At 32.4% G+C, this 15,609-nt stretch overlaps 2 protein-coding genes and 1 non-coding gene across 4 annotated transcripts; 2 read left to right on the top strand and 1 right to left on the bottom strand.

Moving 5' to 3' along the window:
* Positions 1-240: 240 nt before the first annotated feature.
* On the bottom strand, positions 241-313 carry TRNAR-UCU (transfer RNA arginine (anticodon UCU)). Its single transcript has one exon. It is a non-coding gene; the product is annotated as a tRNA-Arg (tRNA).
* Positions 314-6,531: 6,218 nt separating this feature from the next.
* Positions 6,532-11,213, top strand: LOC130800157 (phosphatidylinositol transfer protein CSR1-like). Of its 2 annotated transcripts, XM_057663546.1 has the most exons (7): positions 6,532-6,868; positions 8,301-8,453; positions 9,250-9,396; positions 10,127-10,273; positions 10,537-10,659; positions 10,773-10,862; positions 10,972-11,213. In XM_057663546.1, the coding sequence occupies exons 1-7, from the start codon at positions 6,734-6,736 to the stop codon at positions 10,972-10,974; spliced, it is 798 nt and encodes a 265-aa protein (XP_057519529.1). In that variant the 5' UTR covers positions 6,532-6,733; the 3' UTR covers positions 10,975-11,213. The 2 variants fall into 2 exon arrangements, with proteins under 2 accessions (XP_057519529.1, XP_057519528.1); XM_057663545.1 differs by having other exon boundaries at positions 10,773-11,213.
* A 455-nt stretch (positions 11,214-11,668) lies between these two features.
* On the top strand, positions 11,669-14,711 carry LOC130800158 (uncharacterized). The gene is made up of 2 exons (XM_057663547.1): positions 11,669-12,167; positions 14,061-14,711. The coding sequence occupies exons 1-2, from the start codon at positions 11,947-11,949 to the stop codon at positions 14,512-14,514; spliced, it is 675 nt and encodes a 224-aa protein (XP_057519530.1). The 5' UTR covers positions 11,669-11,946; the 3' UTR covers positions 14,515-14,711.
* Positions 14,712-15,609: the final 898 nt, after the last annotated feature.

Genomic DNA, 15,609 nt, shown 5'->3' with positions numbered 1-15,609 from the left:
TAAAATAAAATACTTATTTTTGAATTTGGACTATGAACTTGTACGAACATAAGATGACATTATACAAGATTTGCTCATAGAATTATACCACTCAATGTATAACCGAGAAACATTTTAAATTATAAACAATATGAAGTGTATTATAGAAATCTAAAATGTGGAGTATGAAATACAAAGAATTTTAACATTAAATAATAAAAAAAAATAGGAAAAACAAGCTTTTCAAAAGAAAATTGAAATCACGCTCGGTGGGACTCGAACCCACAATCCTTTGATTAGAAGTCAAATGCCTTATCCATTAGGCCACGAGCGCTTAACTGTTGCTCTTCATCAAACAACTTTATATATTCTATACATAATGAATTGTAAAAATAATTCGTATTTCCAAATTGCAACTATATAAGGGGTTTGGTAGATGGTTTGGGTTGACTCTTAATTTGTTGATTGTTTAAAAAGTCAAAAAAATAAAGTGTCTTATCAAATAGTCAATAATTAATACCTAATTTTATTAAATATTTGATTTCTAAATAATTGACTTATCCAACTAGCTTAAAAGCCAATAAAAACAATTAATACTGTCAAACCAATAGCTCATAGCTTCTTTAACTGAATACACCGAATACGATGATGAAGAAGTTTGGATCAATTATATATATATATATATATATATATATATATATATATATATATATATATATATATATATATGTATATATATATATATATGTATATATATATATATATGTATATATATATATATATATGTGTATATATATATATATATATGTATATATATATATATATATATATATATATATATATATATATATATATATATATATATATATATATATATATATATATATATATATATATATATATATATATATATATATATATATATAAAAGTATTAAATTAGTTTTAAATAATAGTAGACTAATATACAATTGCTAAGGTTTCAACTTGAAACATTGGCTGAAATATAATAGATACTAATTCCTAACTCAAAATTGATGAATTAAAACTCAAAAAAATTAACCAAAATCTATAAAATATCAAAATGGATTAGGTGAGGTTAGATTATAGTTAGAGATGGTCAAGCAATTTAGATGTTTTTTTATTTAAGTTCTTTTTGAAACACTAATTAATATTTTCAAGCTATAACTCACTATTTTTTTATCTAATTTAATATGGGTTTTGAATCAAACAAAATATTTGAGATATATATATGTACTTAATTCATGGTATAATATATTTAATTAAACATCAAAAACTAAGCTTCATTCTTATAAAATATTTATCACTATACATTTTCAATACTTTTGAATTCAATCCACTCAACAAACTTTAGTCAAATACAATGTAAACCTAATCATTATGTCATATTTAGTTCATTTGAAGTTGTATGTCATTTGATGTATTATATTCAGGTCATAAGCAAGGTCGAAGTGAAAATAAACCAGCAAGTCTAAATATAAATAATTAAAATTAAAGCAAAACTACTATTAACGGAGTATTTGAAACTCATTAAGTTAAAAGGCCCTTTACAATGGCCAATTAGATACTCAAAATCATCCATGATCATAAATAAGTTACCCTATAAAACATCCATTATTGTCATGAAATAATAAAGCTCTACTCACAAAAGAGTCTCAACCAGAAAAGGAGGAAACATAATTCTGAATTTATACCAAAAATATATAAATTCAACATTGTAAAGATTATGAACGAAATCATTACTACAATACCATTAGTCTTATAACTCAATTTTTGATTATACAGTTGAAGAGACATTTATTGTTTAAATTTGTCAATCTAAGCTAAACATATTGCTCCTTGGTTTCAAGGTACTTTTTTGAAACATGACCCATAAATAATGGCAAAGCAATTATAATGTTCATGACCAAAGTTTTCTAAGTTATGATTTACTTGTAAAAGATGGAAAAGAGAAAGACAAAATTCAAGAAAAAGGTTGCCTAATTATATGAGTCAATTGTTTATGAGGCATGCGTGCTTTTGATCTAAGAAATTATTGATGGAACTAAATTGTCCTTGGATTGGAAATAATGAATTTGTAGAAGTCAAATACATGTGCCTATCATTCAAGTTTACATAAAGATTAATACTCTTTGTGCCTCTTTTATTTTGCACAAGTTGTAAAATAAGTGAATTTTAGTAAAAATTTAAATTTATTTAGAGGATGAGATAAAAAAAATAGATGAATGATAGGTATAAATGGTTAAAATGGAGAAAATATAAATTTGTAAACGAGATTAAAAAAAAGATAGAGTGATCATTGTCAAAAAAATTAATGCAAAAAAGAGAGTATAAGCATTATTTGATTTTTAGTTATTTCGTCCATAAGGATAATATTGATAAAGAATTGTCAAATAAGTAGTTCTAAATTGTAATGGTTATATAAAGCACTAATAATATTAAGTTTAAAATCTACGAGAAAATCACACATTAATTGATCTATTTAATACTTAATATTCCTGTTTTAGCTTATTATATGGAGTATTATATATATATATATATATATATATATATATATATATATATTATATATATATATATATATATATATATATATATATATATATATATATATATATATCTAGACCTGGGAAAACGGTCGGTCGGTCGGGTTTTGGGTCGGATCAATTTCGGTCGGGTCATTTTCGGGTCGGGTCAGTTTCGGATCGGGTCAGTTTCAGGTCGGATCACTCCGGGTTTCGGGTCGGTTCGGATTGATCCAACGGGTTACCATAAAACATCAGAATATCCAATCGACTAATTCAACATAAAAAAAAATCATTAAAATGTCTAAAATGCATCATACTACAAAAAAAAATATCGAAATGAATCAATTTAAATGTATAAATAAGAACATGTTAAATAGCAAATTGTTCAAACACTTCATCTTCATTTTGATTTTCTTCTTCGCCTTCATCTTCTTTTTCATCTTCATCTTCTTCATCTTCATCTTCATCTTTATCTTCTAAATCTTTGTTAGCTTCTTCATTACACATTGGTGGAAGATCAACCTCTAATCCATTTTCAAGTGGATCTATCAACATAAAACAAATTCACAAAATAAACTATAGTTTTAGTTTAACGAATTGAAGATCATATTATTTGCATTCAAAACTCAAATAATTGATAAATTTACCTTCTTTTACTTTATAACCAAATAGCCAACTACGACTAGTAATTAAAGCCTCAGCAGTATCCGGTTGAAGAGAAGCTCTATACTTTGTAAGCACTCTACCTCCTAAGCTAAAAGCTGACTCGGATGCAACAGTAGTAATTGGAATGGCTAATAAATCCCTTGCCATACGCGCAACCTGTGCATGTCGAGTTTCATTTGTTTTCCACCATTGCAATACATCTAGTTCAAGATGATGATCAAGCCTAGACTCCTCAAGATAAATATCTAATTGTGACAAATTTGCACTAGTCCCTCCAGCAAAAGATGAAAATCCCTATTAAAGTACTAGTAATTAGAAGGTTAAAATAATAACAATACAATTATAAAAAACTTCAAAAAAAAAATACTTACAAGAAGATCATCATCCACGACATGACTACTAGCTTCACGGTCATAGGGAGTATCATTCCTTACATACTCCGCAAATAAATCATAGAGTTTGTCTTTGACTTGGTTGGCTTTCCAGGACCCATTTTGAGGATCCAAGTGTTCAAAATAATATTTGATCAATTGAAATTTATAACGAGGATCCATCATGGCAGCAAAAGAAAGAACAACGCTATAATTTTCCCAATATTTATCAAATTTATTTTTCATATTCTTTGCCATATCTTTTAAAAACGCATCTTCACAATCAGCATATTGTATCAACAAACATTCGATTCTCCACACACTTTTAAAGTACAAGTTGGCAGTTGGATAATTTCTCCCCGAAAACTGTTTTGTTATATCATCAAAAGGTTTTAAAAGTGCAACAATTTTTTTAACCTTTGACCAATCATCATGTGTAGCAATATTAGGAAGGTCTTTGTCAATTCTTTTCAGGTTTTCATAACAAGGACAATAAATCAATGCCCTTTCAAGCATCCTATAGGTAGAATTCCATCTTATAGGACAATCCAACCACAACTTTTTAGAAATACTAACACCAATACCAATTGCACACTCCCTCAACTTTGCTTTTCGTACTTCAGAACCATTTATATACTTAACCAAGGTCTTTATTGTTTTTATTTCATCTCCAATGACCTTCAAACCATCTTGAACAATTAAGTTCAAAATATGAGCACCACAACGAACATGAAAATAATCACCATAAGCAAGCAATGGATTATACACACTTAGACTATGAGCAAGCAATTTTTGCATATTATCATTGTACTTAGCATTGTCTAATGTGATTGAGAACACCTTTTGTTGAAGCTTCCATTCTTTTATAATTGCAATTAACCTCTCATGTATCATGTTGACATTATGAGGAGGGGGGACATGACAAAAAGCAATAATCTTATTGTGTAACTTCCAATCATCATCAATATAATGTGCAGTTAATGAAAGATAACCCTCATCCACAATCGAATGCCACATATCAGTAGTTAAGCAAAATTTTGAAGACACCCCAATGCTCATTTGTTTCTTCAACTTAAGTTTTTCATTTTTATGGACTTCTAAGCAATACTTCTTAGCGGTTTTTCGACAAATAAATATACAATCTTCATTTAAGAAGCTATGTATAGCTCGATTTTCAGCATCTTCAGCAAATGTAAAGGAATAACCATGTCTTATAATTGCCCTAGCCACTAATTTCTTATACATGGAAGGGTCAAAATGTTTTAGATCACCCTTGTCTTTCTTACCCTTTTTTTGTTTGTTAATTTCAAAAGTAGCTCGTGCAAAGCAAGACTCACTATGACGCTTAAAATTTGTGGTTCCATTAGTAGAATGAGCAAGAATAGGACCTTGTTTGCAATATTTACAAAGAGCTCTTGGAATATTGTCCTCAAACATGTGACCATCAAAACAATCATAATCCTTCCAAACAGGAGAAGTCCATTTTCTTTTTTTACATTCGGATAGTGGCGCATTCATGTTGTTTGTAGCTGCTTGCTCTTCTACTCATAAAGACAAAGAAACAAGTTTGTATCAAGCTGATTACTCAATGACCAACTTAGCAAAATTAAACATTAGACTAATTTATAAAAAAACATTCAGTTAAACTAATTTATAAAAAAAAAAACAAATTTATTCATAACTTACCCACACTTGGACATGAATTCGCACTACATGAAGAAGAGATTGAAAATCCCGGTGAAATAATTGGAGTTGAAGATGGAGTTGAGGATGAAGATGGTGAGAGTTGAGTATATCCTTGAATTATTGGAAGATTTGGCATTGAAAATGGAGATTTTGGAGGTCTTCGTTTTTGTTTTGACATGCTTATCAACAAATAAACAAATCACTATAGTACTGAAAATCTGAAATCTGAAATCTGAAATCTTGTGAGCTCCAAAAGTACTGAAAATCTGAAAATCTGTTATCCATGTGCTATAGTAACCCAAGAACAAACTATCCAAGAACAAAAACAAATCAGAACAAACTATCAGAACAAATCAGAACAAAATCTGAAATCTTGGAGGTCTTCGTTTTTGTTTTCGTTTTTGGAGATTTTGTGAGCTCCAAAAGTAACCCAAGAACAAACTATCCAGTTATCCATCACTATAGTACTGAAACGTGAGAATGAAGACAAAAACAAACTATCCAGTTATCCACTATAGAACAAACTATAGTACCAAACTTAATTAAACGTCCTCGGAGATTCAAATCAGAATGAAGACAAAAACAAATCAGAATCAACAACAAATCGAGCGTGAGAATGAAGACAAATCAGAATCAACAAATCAGAATCAACAAGAATCAACAACAAAAACAAAGAATCAACAAAGAATCAAAGGAAAGGGACTAAGGGAATGAAGACAAAGGAGATTCAAATCAGCAAGTAACTTACATTCGACAATGGCGGCAGCAAAATCGAGCTTGAGAACTTGAGGAAGATGAATGGCGGCAGCAAAATCGAGCGTCAGAACTTGAGGAAGATGAATGGAGGCAGCAAAATCGAGCGAGAGAACTTGAGGAAGAGGAGGAATGGCGGCAGCAGCAGCAGCACTTAGGTTTTTTTAACTTAGGAATGGCGGAAGAGGAGGAAATTCAAGAACTTAGGTTTTTTTAACAAGCACCAACCCGTCGGGTCAGACCCGACCCGGACCCGACCGACCCGTTTTTTTACGGGTTCTTCGGGTTCGGTCATTTTTCGGGTTCGGGTCATAATTTCCGGGTTTCAACCCAATTTTTTCGGGCGGGTTTCGGATCAATTTTCGGGTCGGATCAATTTTTCCCAGGTCTATATATATCCCTAGGTGTTCTCAATATTATATTATTTATATATATTCAATCAAACACTTGTAACTTCAGATAATAATACTACGTATAAAACTTAAAAACACAAAAAATTTCTGAAAAATCTATAGAAAATGTAAAGGACAACCACATTCCACATGTATGAGAATTGAGCAATGACTTGGGCCTCAAAATTTTGTGTTTCACAATTTGCCTGATCATAATTTATGGAACTTGGCCTTAAAGTCCAAAACCCCTTTAACAACAATCAGATTGACTTAGGACAAATATTGAATCAAAAACTGAAAATCTAAAGAAAAACTTGAAATTTAGAGGAAGACAAAAAAATGGCAATGAAATTGTACCCAAGTTATCTTCATCCTCCTTCAATTCTACCAATTCGTTTCAATCAACCCAAAAAGATTGCTTTTTGTGTTAGAAACTTTAGCAGTGGTACTCTTCATGCTGATAATTCTTATAAGGTGAAACTTCATTTGTCTGGTTTTGTTTTTCCTGCATAAAATTTGATCTTGATTTGTTTTGTAATTGTTTAGGGTTAGTCTTTTTTGGTTAGTTCTTTAAATTGTTAGTTTGTGATATAAACTCATTCAATTATTGAATTTTGTGGGTATTGAATTAGATTAGGTTATAACTCATTTTATCATGCTGTGATTTTTGTTTATTTTATGGTTTAAGTTGATTGATATTGCAAATCGATTTTACCTTGTTTTGGTTGGTGCTCTAGACTGTTAGTTTGCACTTATAAGCTCATTTTATGGTGAAATTTGGTTGGTAATTGCATTAGGTTATGTTATAGTTCATTTTATCATTCTGTGGTTTTTGTTTATTTTATGGGTTTTTAAGTTGATTAATGTTTCATCATCATTATCGTTGTCATACCGAATATATCCGCATATAGAAGTCTATGATCAGTGTTTGGGGAGGAACGGAAAATGGCACATCATACCTTATCATAGTAGATAAGGAATAAGTAGGTTGTGGCCAATGAGACCTTCGGCTGAAGAAAGAACCGGAAAAAGATTTGATCTTTTCTGGATAGTGCTTTAAATTGTAAGCTTGTTAACAAGAAATCCGACCCTCTAACCGCCAAGGTGGGAACAACATAATTGCATTAGGATAATGGCATGTTGCTATAGGTGTCTGTAAGCTCAGATTGAGTTAGAGTTCAGTTTATCTGCACCTTTGTTATTTTTGGGTTTTTAAGTTAGTTGATATTGCAAAAAGATTACAGTTTGTTAGTATTTTAACAAAGAAGTATGAGGAGATATTTGTTTTGCATTGAACAAACTACATAGTGAGCTTGAGAAAGATATCCCAGTGACAGTTTATCATTATAAAATTCTGTATCTAGTTTCTCTTTCTGTCTATAAAAGACGGATAGAAAATAGAAACATAAAACTAGAAATTAGTTTGTCGAAGTGAATGTCAGCTTGCTTAGTTGGTAAAATATGTCGAGACTATAAGGTATACCAACTTATTCGCCCAAATAGAAATTTAAATGATAGTAAGAATGGAGAGAGATGTTTCATTTGGGAAAGAAGTTCATAAGTATTTGGTTATTAGTGGCTAAGCATTTTGCTCGGAACAAGTCTTGTTTTCCATAACCAGGCCGACTTTCAATAAGAAAGCTTTATTACTTACCAAAAAAACAGGAACCAGGCCGAAAGCCAACAATTTACCCCACATCCTCCCCTTAGTTGCATCTGTGTATAGGTATAGCCCATCTTCTAAGAAGGGTTTCTTACCCCACTCTTCATGTGCACAGGTAGGAAGGTAAATGAAACCAAAGCACATATCTAGCTCAATGCTCGGATGGTATCTAGCAATTTCACTTGAAGGATTATGGCCTACCTCAATTCATTTTTCATTAATTTAATATCCGAATTTTTGCAGCTAGTTTTAGAAGTGAAGGAAAGGCTCAAAAATGAATACCACGAACTTCCGGTGGGCAAGAATGGACGGGATGATGAAAATATGATCTATTGGTTTCTCAAAGACCGTAGTTTTTCTGTTGATGACGCTGTGAAAAGACTTAATAAAGCAATTGTACGTATCACTCTCTATGTTGATAATATGATCTATTTTTGGGAACAATTATTTTGAATGCACTGATTACTGGTAGTACCAACTACTGTTGCTTATTTAGTCGTGCTAGTGCTAGTCTCTGATGAATTTATGTGCAACATGATTTGATGGTTCTTTCCAATGGATTACAATACCCAGGTTTGTTGATCTAAGTAATGTCATCAATTCTAGATAAACCTGTGTGAATTTTCCATTACCAATGGCTGATCTTTATGTAGGCCGAAAGCTGCCCAGCCCACTTGAAATTTTTTGGGTCATCATACAAAAGCAAAATGGTGTATAACTATTTCCGTAAAAAAAATGTGGCTTAGTGGTTAAGAGCGTAATTTTTAAACTAATGGTCAAGGGTTCAAATCCTGGTCCCCTAATGTTAAAAAATAACCTCGCCCCCCTAAATTACAGTCCAAGATCCGACATTGTTTGCTACCAAGGGTTGATCGGACCCAACCTCCAACCTCTTTGTCATTACTAACAAGGGTAAATTGCGTATTTTTAATCCCCAAATTCCGTCTTACGGTCTTAGGTAATGGAATGTTGAACTATCATCAAGTGTGTATCAAGATTATCCCGTAAACCATTGTTGTCCTCTTCATAACCTAGCTTTAGCCTTTAATAATGAATGATGTCTTGAAATGGTCTCTTGATGCTTATTTTCTTTCTGCTTATGAGTTTGCATCTCCTCTCATTCCATTTCGAACAATAGGAGATTGGACTAGCTTTGTACTTTTAGCTGATATTGCTTTCATATTTGTGCAAGAAATGGCGTCAAGAATTCGGAGTTGCTCATCTGTCTGAACACTTGATGAAAAGTGCAGCTCAAACAGGCAAAAGCTCTGTGCACGACTTCCTTGATGTGAATGGGAGACCAGTGCTTATAGTGGAGGCATCAAAACATTTCCCTGGAGTAAGTACGAAAGTTGTGCTGGCTAGATCTTTAGCTTCATTCATGTTTATAAAATTTGATGTTTTCGCCCATTAATATTTAAATGTTCATTGTTAGTGCTTCAATCTGCATCACAAAGTCACAACCATTTATGTGGGAATACATCAGAAATTATGTTTATTTTCTGTTAGTTTGGCTTTACGGTCCTATTAATGGCATAAACTATTTGGGTAAGTTTAGATAACATTCTAGTTCTAGAAATATAAATAGTAACAAAATTTGAATGATTTTTAGTCTAATTAAGTGATGAGATGAGGATTCAACAAACAAAACTATGCTAAAGAGTGCGTTCCTTATTTCGATATGGCCAAACATTCATAATAGTTGATTTTGGATTACATTTGATTATATTAAAATGACTCGATAAATCACATGCACTTCTTTATATGAAGTTGCAAATCATATTTGCTACCAAGGGTCAATTGAAAACAATCATTTTTTTTTCGTTAAGAAGGCTAAGGTTGCATACGTCTGAACCCCCAAACCCTCCATAGGATAGCCATTTAATTGCTACTAATGTCCTATAATCTTCCATGCGTCCATCTTTTTTGAATGAATATAAGGTTGAGTTATACTATACTGTGAAAAAATATGAATGATTTCACACATTAAAGTGGCTTTAACTTGTTCCCTTGCCTTTATTATTCCGCAGCGGCCCTATTGATGATGCATGCATAATCGCTGATTACAGATGCAGGATGAGGATGAGAAATTATGTGTGTTCCAAATCGAGAAAGCTTTGAGTAAGCTCCCAGAAGGCCAAGAACAAATACTGGGGATAATCGATCTCAGGGGCTTCGGTACTGCAAATGCAGATATGAATTTCTTGACGTTTTTGGTAAATATGTTTACCTTTTCCTGAATTCCTAAAAATTTACAGAATTTACTTTTCCCTATTGATTTACCAATGGACTTACATGTAGATTAGCCTAAAGTGAACCTTAGCCCCTAAGTTTTTCCTTTCTTATAAATCAAGTTCGAGCTTTCGTAAGGTATAAAAAATAGCCCTAGGGATACCCAGTAGAATATTTGTAAAGCTCGGAAATGAGACTCGCTTATGACATAAGAGTACTAACCGACGACATCTAATGTTGATTGCAGTTTGATGTCTTCTACTATTACTATCCAAAGAGGTTGGGCCAAGTGCTCTTCGTGGAAGCACCGTTTGTTTTTAAGCCTCTTTGGCAGTTGGCAAAGCCGCTCTTAAAAAAGCACGCATCTCTGGTATTGTATTTGTTACCTTGTGCATACTAGTTTGTTTCTATACACCTACGACTGTTGAAAATCCTACGCTTTGAGAATCTGATTCTAAATATTGTCACATTTTTGTGTTGAAGGTGAGATTTTGTTCAGCAGAGACTGTCCATGAAGAATACTTTACAGAGGAAACCGTGCCTGCCCTCTTTAGAAATGAAAGTACAACGCAGGTGAGCGGTGACAACCAATAACGTCAAAACTACGGCTGATCTATTATTCTGTTTCTCGAATGCTTATGTGGCTGATCTTTGCATAATGTGAAATTGTTTGTAAATGTAGTGATTTCAGAGCTTTGATCCAAAAGAATCTCTGAGATGCACAAAAGTGTGATCATAATCAAGAAGATGGGATATCATTTGTTTTAAGTTTAGGGTTGCTGTCATACAATTAGGATGGCTTTAATCATGTAAGACTTCAATTCAGTAAGCACACTAGAAACATGTACCTAAGTGTATATTCAATGGAGTATACTTTCAACTTGTATTTCTGTGCATAATTGCATTATATAAGAATTGGGATCATCACAAGGTTTAAGGGAACCCCTCCACTCCCCCCTCTGAAGTTACAATTTACTGTTTTCTATCTTACAATAAACACACTTTTTACATACTTAGTCAATCGATGTGGGAAATGTTTTCTTTTACTGCACGTTTTGTTTGAGACCTGAATAACTGCGAAAGGTCACAATATAACTTTGTTTTTGTTATATTGAGAATATTGAATTAAAATGTAATTTGACCTGGATTTTCAAAGCCGTATGTTTATTTTCGGTTCTTTTAAGGGATTTAAATGTTAACTTACTAAACTATTTCTTAAAACAAAACATTTTTGTTATTTTTATAGAAAATATTTTCTTATAAAAAATTTATTTTAAGACGTCTCAATAAAAATAATAATATAGATCCAAAAAACTATAAAAGGAAGAAACAGGTTAAATATTCGAGTTATAAAATTTTGATTTAAATTATTAGGAAAAAATAATAATTAGTTTAATTTGCATCAACTATATAGATAAATTTATTTAAAAATAAAGAATACTTAAGTATATTTTTAACGAAATAAAAATTAATTTATTATCAGCAAATTTCCATTTAATTTAAAATCAAATTCAGGGCAGGACAACTTGGGAGTTGGGTCAAGAATTTTACAGGTTTATTTGTAACTGTAAGGTGTAAGCTTTTATATGGGACACCTCATCACGAAAACTCAAACTTTCTAAGGTCTAAAGCAGGGTTGAAGAGGAAAGAGCAAAATATGGAGAAGCGGCCATGGAATAATGTAAAGATGATGATTATGATAGCAATCTGGGTAACACTGAATCTTTTTGCAACCACCAAAGCAATCGAATCTCCACAATTTACTGTAATCCACACTGAATCAGAGTTTGAAATTAGGGTTTACAGAGATTCTACTTGGATGTCTACTCCCGTTGACCATCTTTCCTTTCATCAAGCTACCAAATTGGGTTTCCATCGGTAAATTCAAGCTTTTTGTTTATAATTTTCTCTTTCGATTTACTGGATTTGATCTTAATTTGTTCAACCTTTTTAACGACTTCAATTTGGTTTAGTTTTGTTGGGTCAAATTGATTGGAGTTGTTATGCCATTTCTATAATCTACCCATAACCTAATTGATGCTAGTGAGGAACTATTTGAACACATTATCTGTTCACTTCAATTTGTAATTACTGTTACACACATTTTGTTGATTAATTTGTCGGACTCACCCAAATCCCGCCTACATAAGAGCCATCTATTGGTTTTGGGTGATGGAATATCGTTGTTGTTGTTGTTGATTTCTGTTTTCCGTTTCTAATTGAATGATCAGTAATACTGTATAAGCACTATTCCTTTTTATCTTATATGAATATATGATTGGGCGAGCCGCCAGTTAGTGTTGGTGATCAGTAATACAGTGATTCAATATATGGCGGTTATTGACATTTTGCTTTTCAGTAGCAGAAATTTTTACGATGACTGAGGTTTTCTTGGTTGATGATTTTCATTGTAAGTGCAAGTATATCATATCATATGGAGTAGTATAATACACAACAAGCTATTGTAACTATTTTGAACTTGATTGTTGCTTGATGTGGATCGAATTGGATTTAGGAAAACACAATGTTTCTACTTTATGGGGAACAAAGGTATAAGCTATGTTACTTGGACTCGGGTACTGATGTCGGATACTGGTACGTGTCCAAGTGTCGGATACATCCTAATATTCAATTTCCGCCTAAAATTAAGTGTCTAAGTGCCATAAATATTTCTGAGCATCAAGGATCAGACACGGGTACGTGAAGCTAAATGAAGAGTCCAAGTAACATAGGATATAAGAGTATAGTGATTTACAGTAGTTGAATGGCGCAGAAAATTTTCATTATTGAAGGTAAATATCATTAAATGATCGCGATCTAGGGATTAATTCATTGACTGGTATTAATTCTACTTGGTTTTTGCTGTTGAAGAAATCACTATTTGATCAAGCGGATTTAGTTTGTACTCCATCAATTGGTATTTGTTGCTGCCTCGCCTTTTTTTTCATACCCGTCATTGTGTGAGGCAGTCAAGCAGCATAAAGGCTCTATCTTTCTGTTATTTAAAAAAGGAAGGGCATCTATAACAATGAATGAGAAGCTTTAGAATCTAATTCTCATTGTAATAAAGTAAAGTGCAGACATTGGCCGTAGAGGGTGCAGATCTTGTGTTGAGACTTGAGATTGAACATAGTAGTAGAAGCTGGTCAGATTTTGTGTATTTTTATCATTTTCAAATGAGAGTTAAAGTATGTATTCTCAACAGATGAAATAATCATGTCTATCTTGCAAGATGATGAATGAGAACAAGAGAGAGGATTATTGTGTGCTACTTTCGTTTCTTTTTTATCGGCTATTGTACTAGAGTCCAATCAATGTGATGCCCAAGACCGAGAGTTATATGCCTGATAGAGCTCCTGAAAATCGTTAATGCATTTAGATCTTGCCAAAGTCAATGCCCTGTTATTTAAGGGATAACTGGACAATGATAGTTCTTAGTCAACACTCAACACCTAGTAGAGAATATGGCCTCGTAACTTTCTCAGAAGATCCTAGTTCAATTTTATGAGTTGATCATGAGTCTTAGGCTTTAAGTAATTCAAATTGGTGGGCTATGATCTGTTTAGCTCTTCAGATAAATTAAGCAACTGTACGTCTTACCTTTGTTATGCTTAATCAATATTGATTATTATGTAATGAAGGCACCTTCACCCATTTTTGAGATGGATTTTCTTTCTTTTTTGTTACTAGCTATAGATGTGTTCGTGTGTTTGCCTCAATTTTTCAAGTATTTCAGAGTTCTGAAAATGTCCCCTTTTCGTAACTTCACAGGTTGTTTCAATACATCCAAGGTGCCAATCTGAACTTCTCTAGAATCCCGATGACTAAACCAGTGTTGACTAGTATCGTCCCTGGAGCTGGACCACTTCATTCATCAGCATATTTTGTGCGCTTCTACTTGCCTTTAAAGTTCCAAGCCATCCCACCACTTCCACTTCCCGAGCTTCAGCTAAAGCCAGTCTCATGGCCAACTCACTGTGTTGCGGTGAGGAAGTTTTCAGGATTTGCTGGTGATAACAATGTTGTAACGGAGGCTGAGAAACTGGCTACCAGTTTAAGTAGATCACCATGGGCCAACTCAATCTCAGCTAAGAGCAAATCTGCCTACTCCGTGGCTCAATACAATTCTCCTTTCCGAATCTTCAGTCGTGAGAATGAAATATGGGTCGACGTGGATGGGTCTGAATCGAATAACTGTATGTCCAGTGGATTTGCTACGTACTGAATAACCAGCAATATTCTCTTCTAAATGGTGTATTTGTTATGTTGTCTGGATTTTCGATGTATATACCAGTCCAAATAAATTTGTATATGAAGAAGGCTGAAGCCATGTTCTACATCTTTATCAAATGTTCTGTTATTAAAATCCTTACTGCTTTGTTGCGAGCCATTAGAGGAGAAATTTGACTTTCCTATGAAGTACATCCATGCACTCTTGAGTTGGCATTATCATAGAAATCAAAATTTTAGATTGGGTTCTGATCAGGTTGTATTACCAATAAAAAAAACCAATTAAAACAAGCATGATCACTAAGATTATCAGGCAAATCTTCACTTGATGAATTGAAACAAACCCAAGACAAAGTGGGAATCTAGGCTTGCCTAGGCTATGGCGAGAAGAATGGTAATTGAGTTGGTTTAGTCGTGCAAATGCGAATTTTGGGCACACTTTATATTCAGTATTCCGAACTCATCCCGTTTGAGATATGAACTTTGGCTTTGATGGGTTTTAGTGTTGCATGCCCCAAAAGAAGCAACTAGCTTGATCACAATTCTCTAATTCCTATGTAAATTTTCACCAAAATAAATCATTAAAATGAAAATTTGATGATTACCAAGATAGCTTTTTTGATAGTGGAGCCTTGACGCATAAGTTTAAATGACTAATCAAATGAAAGGTAATAGAACTAGGTGAAATTCGATCATACAATATTATCTGAAAAATGCAATACTTGCTCAATTAGAAATAAAACCTAATGAATAGTAGTCCTTGATATCATCATTTCTAGCTCAAAAGTTCTAATCTTGAACAATTATTACATCTTAAATCTAATCAATTAGTATGAATTATGTACATTTCTACTCCGTTGAATTTGTTGCTTAGTATATTAGCATGTGTATTATAAAAGTAATGGTATGTAAAATAAGATTAAAAATTTAAAAAAATATGCGAATTATACTAAAAAGAAAATAATTATATGAATGAAAATTTAAAATCTGATAGGGACTCAAAATTTTCTATAAAAAGAAAACGTAACAAATAAGATAGACAAATCGAAATAAAATTTATAGCAAATGCTGATCCAAAGAGTAAAGACAT

Source organism: Amaranthus tricolor, chromosome 14, assembly GCF_026212465.1.
Source record: "Amaranthus tricolor cultivar Red isolate AtriRed21 chromosome 14, ASM2621246v1, whole genome shotgun sequence".
NCBI classification, from domain to species: domain Eukaryota; kingdom Viridiplantae; phylum Streptophyta; class Magnoliopsida; order Caryophyllales; family Amaranthaceae; genus Amaranthus; species Amaranthus tricolor.
Note: the sequence above shows the minus strand (reverse complement) of the source record. Positions and strands in the feature narration are given on the sequence as shown.